Genomic DNA, 23842 nt, shown 5'->3' with positions numbered 1-23842 from the left:
CACTGTCTATAGGACTTGGGAGGTTAACTGAAGTGCGGGGGGAGGCGCTCTATTCGTGCAACTCTGAATAAGCCCCCATCCACACTGGGTGAAGACTTTTAGGTGTGGTAGCCATGGTTCCCTCACCCATGCTCTGTAAGCCCAATAAACTTACTGGTTCCGCAGGTGAACTCCGGTAAAACTGCACTGTGTTTTGTTGTTAGAAGAGGGTATCTACACTGTTTATCTTTCTCCAGGGAAATAATTTCTCACAACGCACATGCATGCAACCCCCCTCCACATGAACCCCTAAAACATGTCCACGTGACCAAAGGTTCAAAGCAGCATTATCCATTACAGACCACGAGAACAATCCATGCCCACCAGCGGATGGATGGATAAACAGGGCATGGCCCATCCTCACAATGGAATATTACTCATCAATAAAAAGGAAGGGAAGCATTACCATGCGTCCCAGCATGGGTGAATTCGGAAAGGACTGCATCACTGTAGGCCAGACAGAAGGCACCACGCACCACACGATCCATGCCCATGAAAACCCAGAATAAGCAAATCCACACAGCGAGACAGGAGATTAGTGGTTGTCGGGTGCTGGGGAGGGGTGGGGAGAGACGGCTAGATGTTTAAGGAGTTTCCTCTTAGAACAATAAAAACAAGTGGTCAGGGATACACAGGGCACTCAGGCCCGGAAGCTACGGGACTCGAGCGAGTGGTTTTGGAATTGGTGCCAGTGGTGCGCATCTGGTGCCAGGAAGGCCACTTTTTAACTAACAAACAACAACAAAAGAAAACCTTAAATACTTTAAAGCAATGGTTCTCAACCTGTGGGTCATGGCACCTTTGGCGGGTGTGTGTGTGTGTGTGTGTGTGTGTGTGTGTGTGTGTGTGTGTCTCGAACGACCCTTTCACAGGGGTTGCCAAAGACTATCAGAAAACACGGATATTTACACTATGACCCACAACATTAGCAAAACTACAGTGATGACGCGGCAATGAAAATAATTGTAGGTTGAGGTCACCACAACGTGAGGAGCTGTATGGAAGGGTCGGAGCATGTGAGGATGGTTGAGAACACACACACCCCCGCCCCCCCCATGAGCTGCAGTGCTGGTTGTGGGTTCCTCGTCCCTCCCTTCCTCCTTCCCATCCTTCTTCCTCCTCCTCTCCCCTTACCTTTTCTCCCCCTCCTCCAACAGGGACTCACTGTATTCCAGACTAGCCCCGAAACTCATGGCAATCCTCCTGCTTCAGCTTTCAAAGTTCTGGATCACGGCTGTGATCCACTATGCCTGCAAGGTATGTATGTGTCTTTTAGTGTCTGCTAAAATACGTAACTCCTTGACACTGCGTGGTGACAGCCCATCCTGGCGATCCTCCTGACTCGACTTCCCCAGGGTTGGGACTTCAAGCGTGCACCACCACACCTGGCTTTTTCACACGGGTTCTAGAGCTCCAACTTAGGTCCTCATATTCGCGCGCACGCGCGCGTGTGCGTGAACACCTTACTGGCTGAGCAATCTCCCCATTCCCTGTCATGGGTTTCGACTCGTTACGGCCATGGCCAAGAACCACATCATTCCATAGCCTCAGAGGAGCAGGGACAAAATGGGCACCAGTGTCAGGTCCTGGGCCCCTGCCCAAGGTCATCAGGGTCATCCATCGCTGGCCGGAGGACTGGAGTCAATAAGTCTCAGGTGCCCAGAAATTTCTGGACCTGGTCCATGGAGGGACAGCAAAATGACCCAGACAGACAGTGTGAGAAGTTTACAGCAAACTGGGCCACCTGCTGGCATGGGGACCCCACCCACAACCACCCGCCCCATGCCCATTTTGAAGACAAAGTCCAGGCTGGCCTCAGGCTCTGTCTCTGGCCAGCCTTAAACACACCCTTTCCCTTTCTGAGTCTTCGTTTCCTTAACCTGTTTCCCTAGCAACACCCTCACCTGGCTGATACCTCCCACCCTATCCAGGCCACACACTATTTTCCCCTATTCCAATCACAGCCCTAGGAGCCCTCCAAGGAGAGGTGGGATTCCCAAGGGGGTCCCATTTAGCCCCTTATGTGACCACTCAGGGATAGGGTGGTGCCCACCAGGTTGGGGCTCCTTATAGGGCTCTGGACATCTCAGCACCCCAGGCTCTGTGTCTGTATGTAGTTACGAACAGCCTGTCTTTAGACTCCTTTGTGGGGACGAAACAAAACATAAAAACCTTGAGTGCAGAGCCCCATTTCTCTCCCTCTTCATGGGACACAGGCTATTCAAGAGCCTGGGAACGGCTATGGTTGCAGCTGTCCACAGCTGGACATACCTTACTCTCCAGCTACTCACACAGAGACAGGACACAAACCAGAACCCAGAACCACCCCTATCTCCACTCATGTGGCCATCTGGATCTCCAGGGCTTGCTGTCCTGAAACTCTGGGCCACGGGGAGCCTCTCTGAGCAGCTCTGGACGTGTCTGTAAATTTCTGCCAGGCTTGAAGATACACTTCTCAGACAGGAAGCACAAACCTGCCTCCCGGAGCCTAGGCTCGCAGAACCTGGCTGGAAAGGAGATGCATATGCTGTCATTTTCATTTATGTCCCCAGATGTTGGCCAGCAGCAGGCTGTCCTGATTCATTTGTCACCTGGCCTGGCCCTAGCTAGCCTCTATACAGGCAGGTTCTCATGGCACTGTCCTTGCGAAAACCAGAAACCAGCCTTAAAATAGCCTGAGAATGGGGCTCAGTTGGTAGAGTGCTGGCTTAGCATGAACAATGCCCTGGGCTCCTTCCACCCTTAGTACTGCATATACAGGGTGTGGTAGAAGTGTGCATGTGGAGACAGGAGGACAGGAAGTTCAGGACTATCCTCTGCTACAGAGCACATGTGAGGCTAGGCTGGCCTCATAAAACTCTTTGCCCAAGGAAGGAGAATGAGAAAGGGAGCGGGGCGGGAGGAAGGCAGGGAGAGACAGGGGAGGGAGCAAGCCTCCTTTAAGCAACACGTGGAGGTTCATTCTGTAATGGCAGCACTCTGAGAGGTCTGAGGTTAGAGGGCTGCTGAGTGTGAGGCCAGTGTGGGATACAGTGAGATTCTGTCTCCACTAAAGCCCCCTTGAGAAACTACAGGAAGTCATGCCATTCTCCCAGGCATCTGGCCCTCTAGGACATCCTGGGATGACCACACAGGCTCCAGGCTATGTGGAGACCTTCTGCTTGCTCCTAAAGGACAGGGACGCCTAATGCTTGACTGTGTACACTGACCCTGAGTGGTGGTGTCCAGCCCGTGGCTCTTCTCATGCCAAGCTGACATCACTCCCTGCACAGGACAGATGCTCATGGGACATTTCCTTGCATGAAGAGGGAAAGAAATGCTGTACTCTCAGCCGCAAAGCCACGTGGCACCCTTGGCCGCTCCACATCACAGGCAGCAGCATAAGCCTCACTGTGTCCTGGTTTAAGCCCCATGACCAGGTTTTCCTTTGCCTGTGGGAGTGGGAGGTGCTCCCGAAGGCCTGTATATGAAACAGGCTGCCTGTCCTCCTTGGGAAGCCAGGGAGGCCCATTTTCCCCCGTGAGCCCATGCCGATCTGCCTGGAGACATAGAACAAACAGGAACAGCAAAGTGCCTTCCCTGATTCCGGAGTACTCAGCATTTTTTTTTTTTCCAATTTGAGGATTAAACAGGAGGGAAAGCCAGATCTGTAGAAAATTCAGAGCAGATAGCTGAGACCTGGTCGGCTAACACAGCTGGTCCAGGGACCTGCACCCTGCAGCCAGTTGAACTGAAGCCTCACTCCATGATACGCATGTCCTCCTTGGCCTTTGTGGCTGCAACCCGTGTGTTAAAGAACAATACCAGAGCCTGTCTGCTGAAAAAAAAATGCAAAACCTTGGGCCAAGCAGGGGAGCCAGCTGTGTCAATGAGACGCATGCTCTGGCAACTCCTGAGTGTCCTGAGTGGACAGGTGTTCCATAGCACTCCCTCGGTGATGCTGGTGATGAGATGTCTACCTCTTCTGTGGCTTTCTGTGGGGCAGAGAGCCCACTCCAGGACTACTTCATGTTAGGATGAAGTTGTGTGAGTGTGTGCGCGTGCATGTGCACATGCATACTCTCAGCCTTGTATTTTGAGGCAGGGTCTATCACTGGACCCGGAGCTCACCAATTCAGTTAGACTGACTGGCCAGTGAGTGCCTGGTATGGCCCTGCCTCAGCCACCCCAGGGCTGGATTACAAGCAGGCCACACCATGCCTGGCTTTTAGCATGGGTGCTACAGATCAAACTCAGGTCGTATGCTCTTGTGGCAAGCCCTTTACTGATTAAGCCATCTCCCCAGGATGAAGTTGTATGATGTACAGGCTCCCCACAGGTGACTGACGGTGCCCCACCGCCACCTGGATTGGACAGCAGGCTGAGTGAGAAAGAAATAGGCCATACCACCTGCAGAGCTCTGGATGGCACCATCGGCCCGGTGTGGAGTCCCCCACAGCCTCTGAGCGTGTTAGAAAAATGCAGTCTCGCCTCCAGGGGTCTCTTACAGCCCCACATTGCCAGCCCCTTATTAAATACAAGCACTCACCTTCCCAGAACAGGATGGACAACCATCCCTAGGTGTGTGACGATGGTGTCAGGCTGGAGAGGGACCAGGAGGGTGCAGACAGCCTGGCTCCTCACTCAGCCATCACAGCAGTTCACCCCCAGATAAATGTTGCCCCCCCCCTCCACCCGGCCTTATGCTTGCACACTGTGGCCCGGCCTCACGCCCACCCTGGTGTCAGGCACTTACTTCATGGGTTTGAATAGCGCCTGCCCATAATTCTGGAAGGTCATGATGAGCTTCAGCTGTGTGCCCCCTGACTTCATGGCTGCAGGGAGGGAGGGAAGAACAAACAGGGTGACTCGGTGGCTGCCCCAGGCCCCCAGCTGCCCCCAGACAGCAGAGCCGGATAAAGGCTCCAACTACCAGTCGGCTGGATCTCCTGCACGTGGCTAGGGGTGCCCATTGTGCCTGAGACGTGCGCTTTGCAGCAATGATGCTCCCCAGCGAGCTGCCCCGCCCCCCATGCAGCCTTTGAGTCCTAAGCAAACTCCACAGTGTGAACTGGCAAAGGGCCCAGGGGGTGGGCAGGTGCACTTGCCTGCCAGTCCAGGAGTGCAGACACACACATGCACACCTCCACACAAATGCATACTTCACGAACACACCTACACACACCCTATGCCCCACAAACAACACCTCCACTCTTACATAAACATCCCCATACTTACCCTTAAAATACCCACCCACATCTACACACACACACACACACACACACACACACACACTCACTCACTCATCACTGCTTGCCTAGGCAGACACAGGCAAGCTACTAGAATTTAGTGAGGGTCTGAGTGGTCACTCTGAAGAGACCCCCAAGTACCTTTAGGTTAGAAGCTCCTATGTCATCAGGACATGGAGGGATAGGAAAGCTTCAGAAGGTTCCAGAAGGCACAATGTTCTGGCACCTCACCATGTCAGAAAGCAGATGGATTTCCAACATGACCTTTCTTCCCCTAACCTTGGATTTCCCTGTTGCTGATGAAAGAGATGGAAAAAGCCATGGGGGCTTTTCTATTCTAGGTCAGCCATGGCAAGTGCCCCTGGGTTGCTCAGGGCACAGGGACACGAAGGGGGCATCACACTGCACAATGTGGCAAGCCCATGCACACAGGAGCATGCCTGGTGTGTACCCATGGCAGGCCCGGGGCAAGGGATCGTGTTACAGATGTAACAGACGCCTGCATTGGACATGTGGGTAGACAGGAAGTTACACAGGGTGAGATAACTTGACATTCCTTGGTGTAGGAAGAAATGCAGGCACGTGCCGGGGCCGGAGGTCACCGCGACAGCCACTCCTAGGGCCGCATAGGGTTGGCCATAAAAGTGCAGACATAGGCCCTGGTGGGGGGCGGAGGCAGGCCAAGGATGGGAAGGCTGTGCAGGGGCATCCAGAGTCCCCCGAAGGAGGCTGGAGATAGGTGGTGGTGATGGCAACTGGGGACTTGCTCTGGACATCTGGTCCCCAGGTAGAGGACTGGCAGAGGACTGTGGTTGAGACACCAGGGTCAGGGAAGGCTCACGGGTGTATGCATGTGTGAGGATGCCACAGAACAGTAAGCCTGAAGGTGTGGTGGAGCTGGGCCTGGAGGCACACATCTTCAATCTGAGTACTGGGAGGCAGAGACAGGGGGATCTTTATGATTGCAGGCCAGTCTGGTCTGCATAGTGAGTGCCAGGCTAGCCAGGGCTATATCGTAAGACCTTGCCGCCAAGGTCTTACCCCATGTTCGGTGGAAGAATGACCACGGCGGACCACTCTGATCTAGACACCAAAGTCTGCTTAGCTTCCCCAGGCTGAGTATCCTGGAAGGAACCTTCACTTTTCCAGCCTCAGTTTCCCCTTCTGTAAAATGGGGCCATGGAGGCTTGCTTATCCTTATGTAGCTAATTAAAACATCTCCTCCTGGCTGGATGTGGTTGCACACGCCTTTAATCCTAGCACTTAGGAGGCTGAGGCAGGTGAACCTCTACGAGTTTGAGGCCAGCCTGATTTACACAGTGAGTTCCAGGACAGCCAAGGCTACACACTGAGACCCTGTAAAAAACAAAACAAAAAACTCACCCAAACCAACCAACCAAACAAAAAAGATCACTCTTTGTGGGAGGCTCATTAAGATTTAGCAAGTAAATGAAACTTAAAAGGCTTAGGAAGTTCTAGTTAATAGAAGCAGTAACCGTTGACGGGGAGAGAAGACCCTCCCTCAGGCCGAGCTGCCTGTGGATCATACAGGGGGCTCCAGGGGTGTGGTTCTCCAGAGTCTCGCCCACACCATGGTGGTTGTGTGGTACAGCTGCCTTTGGGTCATCCGTACAAAGTTACCCAAATACACTCATTGGTTCACTAAGCCAGACTTGGTCCGGTCATTAGTGCCCTGTCTAGGGAGAGTGGGCATTTTTTTCATATCCCCTCGGGGAAAGTCACATGAGTTGTGGAGAGGATCGGGCTCAAAGAACAGCAGTGGCCTGGACTCACCTAGACCGTGGGGACAGCCCCCCCAGGGGGGGCTGGTATTGGGGGGGGACCTTGCTGGGCCTTGGCTGCTTGCTGTGTATGACAGGCTGCATCGGAGACTTAAGACTGATTTGGGGCTCCACCAGGCCAGAGGTGGGGGTGTGAGCTTGTGCCCTTCTCGGGCCACCACACACCTCACGCGTCTCTCAAACTCAGGATGCAAGCACAGCACCCAGGGCAGGTGGTTGGTGGTGACCCCATCATATGCGTGGCTACCACCCCGCCTTATGCTTACGGTTTGCCGAGTAAGCAGGCAGCTTATGAAACATTCATGCTCCAGGAACCTCATTCTCCACCCCCCAGAAGACAGGGACACATGGATTTTTTTTTTTTCAGCCCTGAGACACAGACCAGCAGCCAGCTTGCACCTCTCCCTTGGGAGACTGGCAGGGGATTTTAATTTTCTGTCTTTTCCTTATCTGTGCTTTCTAAATTTGCACACCGAACATCCACTGCATTTCCGGCAAAGTGAAAAAGCAGGAGGTGATTAAAAAGTTTGTGGCACCATTAAGTCTTGGTGCGTGTCCCATTTGCACCTAATAACAGAGACTCCTGGGCTTAACGGCTCCTTCCTGGGCACCAGACTCCTTTTCAGGTTTGTAATCCTGGCTTTCAAAGAGCGAAATATTGCGTTAATCGGGCCAGCTTGGCCTGTCCCCACCCCTCCCCTGCCACCAGCTTTTCTTGCTTTGAATAGGCTCTCATTGTAACGGAAGCTCGCCTCAAACTTGCTATACAGCTGAGGATGACCTTGACCTCCTGACCCTCTTGCCTCCGCGTCCTCAGTGCTGTTTACGCAGTGCTGGGTATGGACCCCAGGGCTGTGCACGCGCTAGCCAAGCACTCTAACCACTGAGCTACACTCCAGTCTTGTCAATCTTTTCCCTGTTGCCCCGACATGGTATATGGCCATTCCCCCCCACCACCCCACCCCCTGCAAGGGAGGCAACCAGAACTTTAGAACACAGAGCCCTGAGGTGACGAAGGTACAAACCGGAAGGCTCTGTCCTGACTCAGCCTACCCTTAGCACTGCGAGCTGTCTGAAGGTAACTGGAGACAGTCTGCTTGGAGCCCAGACCCCACATATCTGACACAGACTGCTCTGTGTAACGGCAAAGGCTCAGGACGTCTGTCTAGGTGGGCAACAGACACAAATACCCACCAGCTTGTGTGCTAGGCTGTCCCCACTGGGCACTAAGGAGATGGGCCAGAAATGGGTGGTCAGGGGGGAGGGGCCAGGAGCTGGCAGGGCCAGTGGACAGCATGGGTTTTCCTCGTGGAGACAGATGGAAGGTCATGTTTAGAGGAAAGCCCCTCCCCCCTTACTGGGGCAGAGAGGTGGCTCTGTGGGAAAGTGAGACCCACGCTCCAGGCTTGAGAGCCACTGGACACCTCTTAACAGGGCATTGTGTGGTTTCCAGTGGACTGAGACCACTTTTTATATGAACTAATTTGATTTTTTTTAAAGACCTATTGGGGACTGAGGACGCAGCTTAGTTTGGTAAAGTGCTTGCCTAGCATGTCCTGGGTTCTCTCCTGAGCACTGGGGAGGCTCAGGACTTCAAGGTCATCCTTACTTCCCAGCAAGTCTGAGGTCACCCTGGGATACAAAAGACTCTATCTCGAAACAAACCAACAAAGGCCAGCGGGTCACACTTGAGATATCGGTTGGTGGCCCTTGGGGACGTCACCACTGCTGGACTTGACCTTGTTGTCTCATCTGGGTAAGGGGACTGGTGATTCTGTTTGGGGTCCGTCAGGCAGTGGCTTGACTATTTTCACACACACCCCTTGCTGCCTTTTAAGGGACAGAGGGGAGACTGTTCTGGAAGATTAATGGAGGCAGGTGTTTGCATTGTAAGCGAAGGCCTCCCTAGGGAAGACTCACATTCGGAGAATGTACCACTCAGCTTTCCCCAGCTTGTCTCACATGTCCCTGAACTGAAGAGGCATGACCATGGTTTAGATGCTGGGCACCCACAGAGTCCCTCTCCACCTGCTAGTCTTTGACTTGAGGAAATGGGCATGGGGCACATTTACATGGTGGCCAGCGGCAGATTCCCCAAAGCCGGCACTGCAGGCAGAGCTGGACAAGCTGAGGGAGCAGGCGTTGACTGTGGCTGCGGCCGGGTCTTCAAGCTCCTGGCCTGTTGCGAGGCTTTCGGCTTCAAGCCTGCCACTGGCTCAGACCAGACCCACGTGGGGCAGCTTCTGTAGCCTCCAGCCTGGTGTCGCTATGTCATGCTGTCTCTCGGGCAGCTCACTTTTATTTTGAGAGTGGCAGTCACAAGAAACCCCAGAAATACCCGGATGGAGCTTGCTCTGTCCTGCCGAAAGCCAAGAGCATGGGAGCTTGGCTCAATCCCTGCAGCTTCCTGGCTGCACAAGGAGAAAATGGGGAGAGGCGAGGTGGGTTGGGGCAACCCCAGGCCCCGCTGGAGAACACCCTTGCTCTTGTCTTTCTGTCCTGTGGCACTGAGCAACGGATAGCTGTTCACTGCCTCCCAGGTGCACTTGATCTTGGGGTCCTTGTTATTTCAGGAGGTCCCTCTACCACTGAGGTCTGCGACCTGCGGTCACTCTCCCACTTCCCCGCCCCTCACGCATGCCGCGAGTGAGAGGCAAGGACCTGTGACCCTGTTGTGGCTGACACTGTCTCCTGAGAGCTGTAGCTCTGTTGCATCAGACAGGGATGAGACACCCTCCCCCACCCCCTTCACAGGCAGTATTTCCAGGGACACCACCGTCATGGGCCCTTTGTTCCTTGACGCTCACAGCCAATTCTCCCAGATTCCATCTCCATCCATTCTTTCCCTCGGGCAGATCAATTAATGACAAGGACTTGAGTCCTGTGGAGTCAGTTTTCTTTTGTTCTGCCTTGTTCTCGAATCCACGGGCCTTGATCTGACCTAGATGGAGCCACCTTAGAGATCTCTGCTCAGGCCGGAGGCCGCCCGGACCCTCCACTTCCAGGGAGACTTCTCCCTCAAGCGATTTCAAGTGTAGAGCGTTTGCATTCGCAATTGTACACGATAGCGATTTGATTATCACCGGTCCCAGCCGAAGGCGTGGCAGGCCTGACTTCCAGCTGAGCAGAGGTGGATGTGTGGGGAGCCTCTTTCTTTAAAGGCAGCAGTGGCCTGTTACCAGGCAGCCTGGAGCCTGGCTATAAATAAATCTCTATTGGCCTTGGCCAGCTGCGCTGTGGGCCACACAGAGCCTCACGAAAAGGAGCAAGAGGTTCTAAACAGGCGAGACTTAATGGAACCATTCCAAGAGGGTGTGGAACCCCCCTGGCACCATTTCCCATCACAACAGTTACTTCCGGGCTCCATATTTCATAGTGAGATGAACAACTTGAAGATTAAAGTCATCACTTCGGGGGCTGGGGCATGGCTCTGTGGATAATGTGCTTGTGAAGCAAGCATACAGACCAGAGTTTGGAAGCCCAGAACCCAAGTAAAGGTTGTACAGATGTGGTGGCTGCCTGTAATCCCAGCCCTAACGAGGCAGACAGGGAATCCCCGGAGCAAGCTGGCCAGCTAGGCTAGTCAGAGCTGGAAAAGTCCAGATTCAGTGAGTGACCCCGCCTTGACGAGTTAAAAATGAAAAATAATTGAAATGCCTAATGCCAACTTCAGGCCTTCACCCCATGGGCACGTTTCTGCATATATACCCACAAACACGAATGCACACCTATACACACATGTGCACAGACGCTAATAAACACAAACAACACACGTACTCATACATGCTCACTTATACATACACAAACTTAAAAATACAAAAATAAAGTTGTCACTGGTGGGCCACAGGGAACCCTGAGTCAGAAGCAAGGGGATACTACCCACAAGCAAATCTCCCTTCTGTGGAGCATCAGCTTCTGAAGTAGTGGGAGGAAGTTGGAAGACAGGACTAGCCTTTGGAGGCTCTACTTTAGGTCACAGCAGCACCAGGCCCCGGGCAGAAGCAAATCCTATTTACGAGCGCCCAGCTTGTCACCTACCCAGTGGCTCTAATGAATGCCCAGGAGAGGCTGTGCCTCAAGGACCCAGGTGTCCACTCAAAACTTTGGCTGGACTTTTACACCCACGACAACCTTTGGGGCAGCTCAAGATGAGTCAGGCTGGCCAGAGTGGCAGGGAGTTGCCTCCAGCAGGCAGTCTCCAGGACAGTGTGCAATCTCCAGGGCATGATGCTGTGGCCATGGACAGCCATTTCAGGCTACTCCCGACAGAGCAAGATGTCTGGGCCAGGCCCACTTCTGCAGGTGTAAACCCTGCAGCCCTGAGAAGATATCGGTGTCTGTTTGACACCGGCATTCTAGGCAAAGAGGCTTGGTGTGCCTTGAAACATGGTTGCCACCTAGAGATCCACCAGGTAGGTGCTGTCCAGTTCTGCTCTTGCCTCTGACTCATATCTACACCCTGAAGCCGGCTCCACTTGGGGGGGGGGGGGCAGATGCCACGTATCTGAACCTTCTGGGCAGCAGGATTTGCGGATCCAGAAAGGAAGCATTACTCCCAGCCATGAAGCACCTGTGACTTCACCTTGGGGAAAAAGCCATCTTTTACAATGATCTCAGACTCACTTGTCACCCCCAGATACATTCAGGCTAGATCAGGTTTTTCTGCCTCGTAGCTGTTTAACTGAAGTCACTGTTGACTAGTGATTGGTACAGCTGGGATCCCTCAACACTCTGCGGGCAGGCAGTGTCCTTTGTCTGCCTGGGTGATGGCCATCTCCACTGATCTACCTTCCAATAGCTGCTGGGTACCTGAAGAATGAAGGACCCAGCATGTCCAGGATGGGAATGGACGAAAACCACCTCAGCCATTGTGTTCCGGGACATCAGTGTAGGATCTCCTCAAGTATCCCTTGGGCCAAAAGGGTACTGACCGACTCCAGGATGCTCCACCAAACCAAGGCCCAGGAGGCTGAGTCTAGGCTGCTCCTCCATCGGCAACAGAGCTGTTCACCCCACGGTGAAGCCAGAGTTCTACCTCCATCATCCTTCCCGAAGGATGAAGATGGACAAAGGTCCTCGAGGGAGCACAGCTACTGGTGAGGCCCTGGAACCCCGCTCTCCCCTGATCTCTAAGATCCTGGGATAGATCCCCTCACCTTTGTATAGAACAGGTATCAGTGAGGTAAGGGAATAAGAAATCGAAGCACCCACAAGGGGCTGGCCAGCTGTTGGGGTCATTTAGCATTCAAGACTCCTAGGCTTGTTTTTTGCACATACCTAAGGATGTCACCATCTTCAAGGTCATTGTAGTACATGCTCCTTACTCCTCTACTGAGTGGTCCACAGAGGCAACAGTACTTCTGAAGGCCAATCTTACCACAAGGCCCTTCCACTTGCTAGGATATTGCTCTCCCACTGAGTCATGCCCCCAGCCGCTCATTGGGGGATTCTAGGCAGGTGCTCTACCACTGAGTCACACCCCAGTACCTCACTGAGGGATTTTAGGCAGGTGCTCTACCACTGAGCCACACCCCAGCCCCTACTACCAAGCTGCATCCCCAGTCTTCTTTTAAGTTACTATTTTAAGAAAGGGTCTTGTTAAGTTGCCCAGGCTGGCCTTGGACTTTGGATTTTCCTGTCTCAGCCTCCTGAATAGCTAGATGACAGGCTTTACCTTCATGGCCAGCTTGGGTATTTCTTTAACAGTCCTATTATAATACTCCAAAGAGAAAGGGGCATTGTGTCTTCTTTATAACGAAGTTCCTGTGTGAACAAGGACTATTCCTCACTCATCCCAAAGCCTCTGGACTCCATAAGGGGCATGGCAGGGTCAGGTGGGGGTGCACTCAGATCCCTGTGGTGGGAGGAGGGGGCATGAAAGACCACTAGCTCGCTAGGTAAGCTGGCCAAACCCTGGGGGAAACTGTGGGTCCTGGCTTTTCTGTCCAGGCAAGAGCCCAGCACACACACGGATCAGCAGAGGCCCAGACACCTCTAAAGAGGTAGTTGCCGCAGGCAGGCAGCTTCTAACTGCTCCATGTCAGCAATTGGACCAAAGCCCATAACTGGAGGGAGCCTGTTAGCAGATCTGCTTTCAAGACACATGGCAGGCTACCCAAGCACGTGCAGCTGGGCACACCAGGGCCACCCCATACACAGCCCCAGCCTTCAGCCTGTCCTAGGTCACCTCTCAAGCCACAGTGACTATCAATCACTCACAACCTGATAACATCCTGCTCAGAAACTGCCCCTGATGCGCTATTTTCCTGAAATTTAAAACTGGATTTTTTTTTTTTTGGCTCATTAGATCACAAAGCCCTGGAGATGTTCCCTTTAAACTGCTCCATCCAGGGTACCTAGGCTCCAACTTGGTTCCTCCCTGACCTGGTGAGATTCCCCGCGCCCCTGCTGAGTTCTGAAGGGAGCAGGCTCAGAACCTCAGGCCCTGGCTGAGCCATGCAATCGAACTGCCCCTACAGGAGGGACAAAGATGGCCCATGCATAGGTGCTGGAAGGAGGTGCCGCAGCCACCACGGGTCACCAGGGCATTCTTTTATGGAGGAGGGAGGGCCTGCATGTCTGTGCATATAACCCTATTGGGGGCAAAGTGGTGACCCTCACTTGCCAGCGATGAGCCCTGAGGTATCCATCTGGCTCCTGCATCACCAAGGTGGCCATCTAGACACCTCTAGAAGGTGTGGCTCTTTTGCCAGCGACCCGCATAGGAAGCCAGCTTCACACAGCCCTGGTGTTCGTCCACCAAGGTACACTTGCACCAAGCGGCAAGCAGGTAGCTACCTACCGACGCTCGTGATCTTCTGAGAGCCGAGGTCCTGCAATAAGGCATCAATGGCCGGGTTGTGTCTGGAGTACAGCTCATACCGGTTGATGCCAATGTGGAATTTGAGCCAGTTAGGATAGAACTCCACGGCTGCCTCGCCGGTGGGCAAGAATTCCGCTCCTTCAGCACCTTCATGTGGCCTGCAAGGAACAAAGGCAGGCTACGGTCAAGTGTCAAAAGAGAGGTAAAAGGCTGAAGAATGTTGGGGAGCTGGCCTGAGGGTCGGGTTCAAAGTACAGGTTCACTAAGAGCTGCTTTTACACTGCTCTGTCTGCACTTTCTTTCCCGGCTGCGGTTCCACCACCTAATAACACACCTTAAGGCCTGTAATTCCTATTTACCCTCTAGAGACGCCACAGACAACCCTAACTACCACCGGCCTAGACCCAGAGTGTCAGCGCTCTCCCAATACCTCTGTCCTGGGGTCACCAAAAGTGCCCCCACAAGAATGATGTCAACTGGGAGTGTGTGGGAAGGGGGACCGTCAGCTTTTCCTGGGGCCAGACAGCCTGGAAGTCGTAGGCACACCCAGCCAGCCAGAAACCTCCCCAGCTTTCTGCCTTTGTTCCAAAGACCAGGGGCAGGGATGATGCAAGGGGCTGAATTTGATTTTTAATGAGTGCAGCCCTAAGTGGGGAGAGCTAGATGAAGGAAGTCAGTCAGTTCAGCCCAGGTTCAGAGGGAAGATCTGCTGCCTGCCTTCCCCGGCCATGGGATTGTCTGGAGGAAGAACGGGCCCTCTTGGGAGCCTGCTGGGCTGGAAGGGAAGAGGGGCCACTTTAGTTCTGCTGCCACTGACAGGTGAGGCTCCTTCGACTCCAGTCTGTCCCACACTAGAAGCAGAGGGAGGGCTGGGGTCCTCCAAGAAGCCACACCCTGGCCACTCTCTGAGCTGCCTCTGCTGGATGGTTTCTGGCCAGCAAAGCCCCAAAGCCACCACACAGCTCACATGTGCAGCAGGCAAAAGGCACAGGGCCTGGTCCCATTCCAGGGGGGGGAAGGATTTCTGAGGCTGTTTTGGACGGGTGGCTCTCTCTCTCTCTCTCTCTCTCTCTCTCTCTCTCTCTCTCTCTCTCTCCTCTCTCTCTCTCTCTCTCTCTCTCTGCTGCCCGGGAACCTTTGCAGGTTATTTGCTCTAGCCAGCTGGTGGTTAATATTTCACTCTGCCGGGCTTATTTGGATCTGTGCAGCTGTGGGGGTGGGGGTGGGCACAAAGCTGGGCAGCTTGGAAGAGAACTCCATCCAGGATTGCTCGTCTTCCTTCCAGTCAGGGTGGCCCCGGTTCACACCCTTGCCAGGAGGCCTCCACACAGCCAACATCACTTCTCAGCTGCTTTTTGTCCCCGGTGACTGGATTTAAAAGACTTACTAGGTACATTCAGGCCTTCTGGAGGTGTCCACCCCGAACAGCTCACCCATCGGTCTCAGAGCCAGCAGCCCAGCCCTTCCCAGGGGAAGGCGGCTCCCACTCTCCCTGGCTGGCTCTCCCAACATATTCATTCATCTGCTTCCTCAGCCATCGCCAGGGCTGGCCAGCATGCTTCCTTGTAGGTGGAGCACTGTGCTCTCCTGGCTCCTGGTGGGCCGCCAGCTTCCCACACCAGGGTACTAGGGGCCTCCCAAACCCCATCAACCCTTCTCCCTAGGAAATCATTGTGGAGACAAAGGCAGGGCCCAGAGCAAAAGGCGCATCTGCCCCGCCCACCAGGCGTCCCTACTCAGCCTCCTCTAAGAGTCCCCAACGGTACACAAAATGCTTGGCCTGTGAAATGGCTTTCTAGGGGGTGTCTTTATTCCCGGCAGGGTCGGGTGCGCCAACCCCACCCCAGCCTCCCACTCTCTGCTCACCAGTCAGGATTCTCTGCCGCTGCCTTGGGGTTAAACCTGATGTCGCTGTTCACATTAAACAGGACGTCGTCCTCAGTCAGAGGAGGTACAGCCCCCTGGTAGAGTGGGTGCTCAAACAACTTGGCCAAGAGCGATCCGTCCCCGCTGGGGCCAGGGGGCGGCACCCGTGGCCGGGGTCCAGGGTCTCGAAGCAGCGGCCGGTGCGCAGGGTCACGGGGTGGCGGGGAGCCGGGCTCCGGACCCCGTGGAGCGTGATCAACCGGCTCCGCTGCAGGAGGCAGCTTCTCCAAGGAGTGGGAGGTTAGGTTAGAGGCTGGATCTGAGCTGAAGTCTTGCAGGATGCGCAGTGTATGTTTGTTGGGCCAGCCTGCGTCGCCACCGGCGGACTCCCCCGGGCGGCTCCTCGCCTGGGCCCAGCCTGGGCCAGCTGCCTCTGCCGCTGGCTGAGCGCAGGAGCAGCCAGGCTCCCCGGAGGATCGCGCGGCGCGCCGGTCCAGCTTGGGTAGCAGGTCAACAGCAATGTGCAAAGCGCAAGCCAGTAGGAACACCACCAGGATGAGCACACGAAACCTGCGCACCAGGATCATCTTCATGGCCGCGCAGGCCAGCGGGCTCGGGGGGTTCCGGACGCGCGCTCCACCGGCGCCCCTCAGCTTGGCAGCAAGCCGGCAACGACTCGCAGGTCAAGGTCCATTCGGCGTATGAACAGCTACCAGCTCGGGGGCTGTCCCCAGATTCGGACGTCGGGGAGGACACCCGCCACCAAAGCACCGGCTCTCCAGGCCATCTCGGGGGTCGGCCAGCGGCCCTCGTCTGTGGCAGTGATGACAGGGAACACAGCAGCGGACGAGGGTCTCCGGGACGGCGACCACACTCATTGGGCGTGTAGGCAGAAGACGCGGCTGTTCATCCCGGCTTGGGCGCGACGGATCCGATCCAGAGTGCAGTGCTCCCACTGGGCCACTCCGGGTGCTGGGCGGGTGACAAGGCGGCTCCTCCGTGGTGTTAGGCTGCAGCTAGGAGGCCAAGCTGGAGAGGCTGGGGCGAGAAGGGGAGCGCGAGGGGGCGCGCGGGGCGCAGCCGCGATCTGGCAGGTGCAGCGGGCAGACCCGGAGCGCAGCGCCTGCACGGCGGAGCTCCAGGCGCCCCGCGCCCGGCCCGCTGATATCCGAGCGCCGCGGAGCCGCCCCCCGCGTCAGCGCCCGCAGATTGGCGGAGCCGCGGCCCCGCGAGGCCCGGCCGGCCCGGCGCTCGCCCGCGCTCCGCTCTCTCCTCCCCTCGGCCGCGCCCCGCGGTGTCGCCGCGCCTCCTCCGGGCTGAGCCGGGAGCCCGAGAGGCCCGGCAGGGAACCCGCAGGCAGCGCGGGCTCCGGCTCTGCGCGCGCGGCTCTCGGCCTGGTCGCCTGCGTCCCCGAAGCTCCGCGCGCCGCCAGCTGCAGCCGCGCGGCTCCTCCCCGGCGAGTGGAAGCCAGAAAGCAGGCCAAGTCCCTCCCCGGAGCCCGCGGGGCGTCTGCGCGGCCGGACGAGCTCCCCTCCGGGCGGTGTCCTGGCACCTCGGTCCCCGCAGCCCGCTAAGTGGAGGACGAAGGGGCGACGTTGCCACGCGGCGGAGAAAACGGCGGGGGAGCGCGTTGGGCCCCAATCCGAGGGGACGCCAGGATCGCGGCAAGGCTGCCGGGCCCACCCCACCCCAGGGGACACGCCTGCGCCTTAACCCTGGCAGCGCCGCGCCCGGCCTGGCGGAGAGGCTCGGATGCGTGGGCGGTGGGCGGGGCGCGTCTCGCTGCCTGCCCTTTGGGATGCTAAATCGGGGTGCACACTTAGGGGAGATCTGCTTCCACCACGTGGCCTCATCTGTCGCCACGGGACTTCTGGATCTCCAACCCCTAGTAGGAAATAGAAATCCATGGGAATTTCCGCCTAAAATTCGGGGAAGGTAAGCGGGAAAGGGTCACACACAAATCCACAGGCTGAGCAGACCTCTCCGGGCTTCAAGCACCTGCAGATTTCCACCGCAGCCCAACCCAGCTGCCTCTGTCAGGGACCCAGGGGCGGAGCCTGTGCGCTAGGGAGCCCCTCTTTGTCATGCTCTCCTGGCTGTGCTCCCAGGCCCACTAATACTCTCGGTGAGTCTGAGTTCTCTGTGAATAGAGTGCACCGCACATGTTATTTCTGAGGATTCAACGGTGAGTCTGTGGTAGCTGACATCCAGTAGATGCCCACTAGCTTGGGAGAGAAGAAGAGGGTCACAGCCAGCCAGCTGGTCAGCAAAGGTGCCTCCTGGGCCGTTAGAAAGGGTGGAGTTCCATACTCCGGTAACAGGAGCTGATGCCTGTGTTGGACTACGTAGGGAAACCCAAGAGAGCAGTGGGTGGGGCACCCCCAGAAAGGTATGGCTTACACCCAGGAAACTGAGCACTCTGCGTTCATCCTTCCTCCCACTCACACAATGAGTCTGTGTGTAGACCGATTCTAGAATGGCCAAGGAGGTGGTGGTCCTGAGGTGGGAGGAGGGAGGGAGCGCCTCAACCTAGGACCTTTGGGGATAGACGAATGCCCTCAGAGCAGAGGCACCAGCTGCTGGACTGAGGAATGGGGGCGTCAGTGTGAGGGCTTCCCTGGGGCTCTCCTGGTGTCCTGGACACTCCATTCACTACAGCTGCGTGGCTTCCTGGGGGAATTCCTGGCTCTCTGGCTCTTACATAGGGAAGCAGGGTGTAAGAGTGAGTGTATGCAGGGGGCCTGCCCCCCCCTTTTTTTTTGCAGCAACACCTGTTGATGTCTGCTAACAGGCGTCTCTTTAGTTACTCCCGGCCCTTCCTCTCCCCAGGATGCATGCACTTCTTGGAGGGTCTCAAGGAGACTTAGCTCTCTCTCATGGCTCCACCCAGAGGCCCCAGGAAGGCCAAGGTGACTCATGCAGAAAAGGTCTCTGAAGGCATCAGAGGGGTCAAGATGGTACCTCTCCCGAAGAGGAAGGCATGACTACTCCGAGCTGAGGAGGAATTTAATGGGTAGATGCTCACAGATGACACACGTGGAGAAACACAAGGAAAAACAGTGACACACAGACACACGGGTGCACAGAGACACACCCTCTCACACAGACACATGCACATGTGACAGCACTCTTAATACAAACAGGTAACACACAGATGTGAAATGAGTACACATAGAAACACACACACACACACACACACACACACACACACACACACACACACAGAAAGAGCCTCATTAGGCCTCTACTTTATGCCTGTCTGGGCAGATGCCCCACCAGGCTAGGAGGGGCTGTTGAAGGAGAACCCTGATGATGGCATGCAGCACCTGTCGGAACCCAGGAGAGGGTTCTGGAGCATTTTTGCTTCCGAGCTGGAGCTCTAGTAAACCATTGTGAAACATGCCCAGAGTGTACAGGCTCAGCAGAGGGGTGGTAGAGCTGGAAGGAGACTGCTACTTTGTCGGGGTGGCCGGGGAAGCCCCCGAGACAGCACTCTTAATACAAACTTGTATGTCTGCATATGATGCTCATTCAAGGATTCCTGTGCAAAGGCCCGGGGGCACGCCAGAGCAAGTAGACCCACAGAGCTGGAGCTGAGTGGAGGGTGTGAGTGAGGACAGCAGGGAGACTGAGGCAGTGACAGTGTGCGTGGGGGTGGGGTGGGAGGGGCAACGTGGCCGCTCGGGAAGCCCACTGGTGACTGCCAAACAGTGAATTATGTCTCAAGCGAGGCAGGTCGTGGAAAGGGTAGGGATAGGCCTAGAATGGGGCCATGTGCCTGGCTGTTGTGTTAGTGGTTTGGCCACAGAGGGGTGGAGATGGTACCAGAAATGGGAGGAGTCGAGAGGGTGAGCAGAGGGGGATACCAGAGCCCTGGGACTGAGTGGCCACCCCTGGAGGCACAGACAGGACTGGAGCCAGAAATGGATCGGGGATTTCCATTAACTGTAGGCAGGTTTGGACCCAGGAACCAGAAGAGAAAACTAGAGACCTCAGAACTGGGCTGGGGCCAGGAGGGACAGGAACGTGTAGGGAATGCAGCTAGAATAACCCCCGTGAGCAAGAAATCCCGGGGGAATCCTAAGCATCTCCAGAAAGTCAAGAAGCACTTCCGGCCATTATGAGCAGCAGAAAGAAGGAATAAGAAAGGGGAACAGAGGCTGGAGAAGGGAGTATTATTATGCCCCCCAAACAAGATCAATTGGCGTGGGGAGGCCAGGCAGAGCAGCATGCAAAGTTGAACCTACATTCACTGGGGGGAGCTAAAAAAAAAAAATCTGGTCCCTTCCAAGTGTAGAGAGAGTTCTTAAGTCCACAGAAACCTCCCACAGAAAGAGATTCCTCTTGTTCCGAGCTTCCCAGGAGCCTGTCATGTATCAAAACAGCTCAAAATAACCAATATGCTGAAGAGGCACCGTTGAGGCATATTCTAATTTCATGTAGTCATAGGAAGGTACATCCTCTTCCTCTGTACTCATAGAGACATCTTGATTCCTTGCAGTCATACGGGGACATATCCCATCCCTTGCACTCATGGGCCATACCTGTACCCTAGACCCCTACAGTCACATGGGGGCATATTCTGGTGTCTTAGAGCCATATTTGTCATCTTATTCTGACTTTTACATGAGAGAGAGAGAGAGGAGAGAGAGAGAGAGAGAGAGAGAGAGAGAGAGAGAGAGAGAGAGAGAGAGAGAGAGAGAGAAGAGAAGAGAAGTGGGGTCGGGCCTGGGGATGCTTGCAGCACAAACTTTCAGTTGCTGGGAGGTTGAGGGAACTTGGGGTCTGCCCTTGACTCAGGAGCTCATGGAATTCTCTGAAGACACTTTGAATGAACACCTCCCACCAACACCCATCCCTCCACCAGCTTAAGTCAAGAAGATCTGCCTAGGAACACCTGGGTCGCCTGAGTCAGTACATGCCTTTGCACTCAGGAAGGTGGCTGGGCCCGGGGGTGAGGCTCAGGGCCAGTGAGGACCCCCAGAAGGGTTGGAAAAGGACCACGGGCGCTTTGGGGATTCCAGTAAGCTGGAGGCAGGGCTCTGTGGGCAAGGTTGGACTCCATACAATATTAGAGCAGGGCTCTGTTTCTGGAGACCGCTGGGAACAGTGGGCTGAGAAGTGGTCTTGTTCACTGCTCTTGGGACTCCCGGAGTCAGAGGAGATGCTTGTGTGCCCTGGAGCCTCAGGGAGCTGCCAACCCCTGGCTGGCCTGTCTCAGTAGCAAGGCTGCTTGCAGGTGGATAAAGTTGACACAGAAGCACAGGCCCAGTGAGCAGTTGCCTCCATGTGACAAAGAAGTTGGGTGTGCATGATGCTTAGAAAGACAGAACATGGCGGAAAAAAATCCAGGCATGGATGGCACTGTAGCAGAGGGAAGAAGAGACTTGGACTAGGAAATTTCAGTGTACAGTAGGCTGGAGCTGGCCCACCTGGGTGTGTTGGCCAGTAGGATGCACTGTCCATGTGCAGAGGGACCCCAGGTCCTCCCAGGCTCACTGAGGCCGATCTTTGTGGGATGCCAAACATTCCTATCCAACAGGTAGAGGACAGTCTGGATAGGCCCAGGACCCCTTCCTTCCCAGAGAAGGGGAGAAGTGTAATCCGGGAGCTGTCATGTCTCCTGGACCCCACTCTGGTCAGGCTTGGAACTGCCCAGGTGGCAGTAGAGAGGGGGCCATTGGGCCACACAGCCCTGCACTCACAGGACTCTGGTGTTCCTCTCTTTGAGGCTTCCTTACCCACATGTCTCACAGCTGCTGGGGGAAACAGGCCCTAGTATCGGATTTACCCTGCAGATCTAATTAAAGTTCTTGGCTGGGGGTGGTGGGTGGTGGTGGGGAGGGAAGACCTCAATGGGATCTGCATCTCCTAGGCTGAGTCTGAGGGACTAGGGTAGGAGGATTCCTGCATGATTGGCAGCTCTCAGCATAGGTATGCAAGGTCATTGACCATCCCATGGATTCTGAAAAACAGGAGTCCTTTGTTCTAAGCAAAAGGAACAAATCCAGAAGCCAAAGAGGGTTTAGGGACACAGGCTTGGTGGCAGCACTTGGGAGGCCGAGGCAAGAGGAGGTTCTAGTACAGCCTGAGCTACTGAGGTATTGAAGAAAACTTGGCTCAAGGAAACACCATCAAAAACAACCTCAGATCACACAAATATAACAAAGAGCTTGACTTTATACACTCTGTATGCTTTAAATCCCGGGCTTATTTTTTTCCCCATTATACAAGAAGTAGTTATAAAAGCTGACCATCTTTGGAACATAGTAAGAATGTCAAGGGATTCCAAAGGGCTGATAAAGTTCCACATATTCATTGAGCTGTGCAGATATGCATCTGGAAGGTACATGTGCATTATGTGTGCACTAAAGATGCACATGTGTGCACCTGCCTGGAGCATCTTCACTCTACACATGCATGCTGCATAAGCCCTGGGCAGGGGCACATGTTGTGTGCACATGCTGGGATGTGGTGCACAGCTATAGATGCATGCCCAGCAGACTCACTTGGCAGGGCCCTGTGACTTCCAGAACCCCAAGGCATTGTGATAGCATGGAAGCTAAGCTTTAGAACTATTTCCACCTGGAAATTGCTATCACAAATAAAAACACAATTTTTAGGCGATAAAAGAATCTGAAAGGGAAATTAGAGACTATTTAAAAATGCACACAGACAGGAGCAAAACCTATTAAAATCTGTAAGAAGCTGCTGCAGAGGAACCCGGAGGAAACCCAGAGGGAGGGCTTCGTTTATTAGAAGTGATAATGACTCAAAAATGAATGGACTGAGCTTTCAGCCTGAGAAAGTAGAAAAAGAGCAGCAAAATATGCCCCCGGAAGAAGGGATGGATCTGCACAGAATAGATGGGAATGGACACGAAGTAAAAGGAACACTGGTGGGGTTGGTTAGAACAGTGAAGGCCAGGGCTGGAGAAATGACTCAGCTGTTAAAGACCAGGCTCACAACCAAAACAAAAAAAGGGAAGGCCTGGGGCTGGCAAGATGGCTCAGTGAGTAAGTCACTTGCTGCCAACCCTGGGACCCGTGTGGTAGAGGGAGAGAGCCAGCCCTTTTGAATTGTCCTCTAGCCTCCACACATGCTGCATTGTGAAGGCACATGCATGTGCACACAGATTTTTTAAAAAATGTAATTAATTGTAAGTGAAGGCCAGTCAGGCATGGTCGTATACACCTGTAATCCCATCACTGAGAGGTGGAATGCAGGAGGATTTCAGAGCCATTCTTGGATACATAGTGAGTTGGAAGCTAGCATTGGCAAAAAAAAAAAAAAAAAAAAAAAAAAAGGAAAGAGGTGGGAAGAAATGGAAAGCCATCACGCCAGGATTCTGTACCCAGCCCAGATGGGCCCTGGAGAGCTAGATGCCTCATTCGCTTCATGGAGCACACCGAACACCTGATAGTCAATAAAGCCTGAAGAACTCTTGCTAACATCCAGTGCTCAGCACTGTTGAGCTTCAGCAATCGGAACAGCAGGGTCACCTTACCGCGGCTAAGGCATCTGCGGGGTCCGTGGGGCCCCTGGGCGCTTGTTTCATGGGGAAGAGCTGTGGGCACACACGCCAGGCATGCCCTCACTCCTCGAACCTTTCCTGGGGCATTTCCCTTGCCCACCTCTGATGGCAAGCATGGCTGTACCTCCTGATCTCCCCTGGGTGGGACCTGGTGCTTCATGTCCACCAGGCAAGCACAGCATCACTGAGAAACACCCCTAACCATTTTTTTTTTAAATCTATTTCGAGACAAGGTCTTTCTATGCAGCCCAGGCTGGCTTGGAACTTGTGGGTACCCTCCTGCTTCAGCCTCCAGAGTACTGGGATGGCAGGTGTGTGTCACCATGCCAGCCCCCAAGACCACCTTTGCCGCTCGTTAGGTTTCTTCGCAGACTTCCATCTTTGCTCCTGCCCTGGATGAAGCTGGCTGTGCTGACTCCAGCCGTCCTCCCTTATTTGTGTCATGCTTGGTCTCTCTGCTCAGGGTTTGACGCTGGTAGAGCCTCCACACATCGCAGGCCGAGCTCTTCCCAGCACTGCATCTCCCATGCTCTCCTAGTCCACCATTTAC

At 54.8% G+C, this 23842-nt stretch overlaps 1 protein-coding gene across 1 annotated transcript in view; it reads right to left on the bottom strand.

Annotated features, from left to right (window-relative positions):
• Fam20c (FAM20C golgi associated secretory pathway kinase) overlaps nucleotides 1-16351 on the bottom strand; it is a 54592-nt gene extending 38241 nt beyond the window's left edge. Inside the window, exons 1-3 of the mRNA XM_006996092.4 lie at nucleotides 15759-16351; nucleotides 13872-14050; nucleotides 4775-4853 (exon numbers count right to left, since the gene is read on the bottom strand). Of these exons, the coding sequence (XP_006996154.1) occupies nucleotides 4775-4853; nucleotides 13872-14050; nucleotides 15759-16351 (851 nt within the window). The remainder of the gene's footprint in view (nucleotides 1-4774; nucleotides 4854-13871; nucleotides 14051-15758) is intronic.
• Nucleotides 16352-23842: the final 7491 nt, after the last annotated feature.

This window comes from Peromyscus maniculatus, chromosome 23 (genome assembly GCF_049852395.1).
Source record: "Peromyscus maniculatus bairdii isolate BWxNUB_F1_BW_parent chromosome 23, HU_Pman_BW_mat_3.1, whole genome shotgun sequence".
Classification (NCBI taxonomy): Eukaryota; Metazoa; Chordata; class Mammalia; order Rodentia; family Cricetidae; genus Peromyscus; species Peromyscus maniculatus.
Note: the sequence above shows the minus strand (reverse complement) of the source record. Positions and strands in the feature narration are given on the sequence as shown.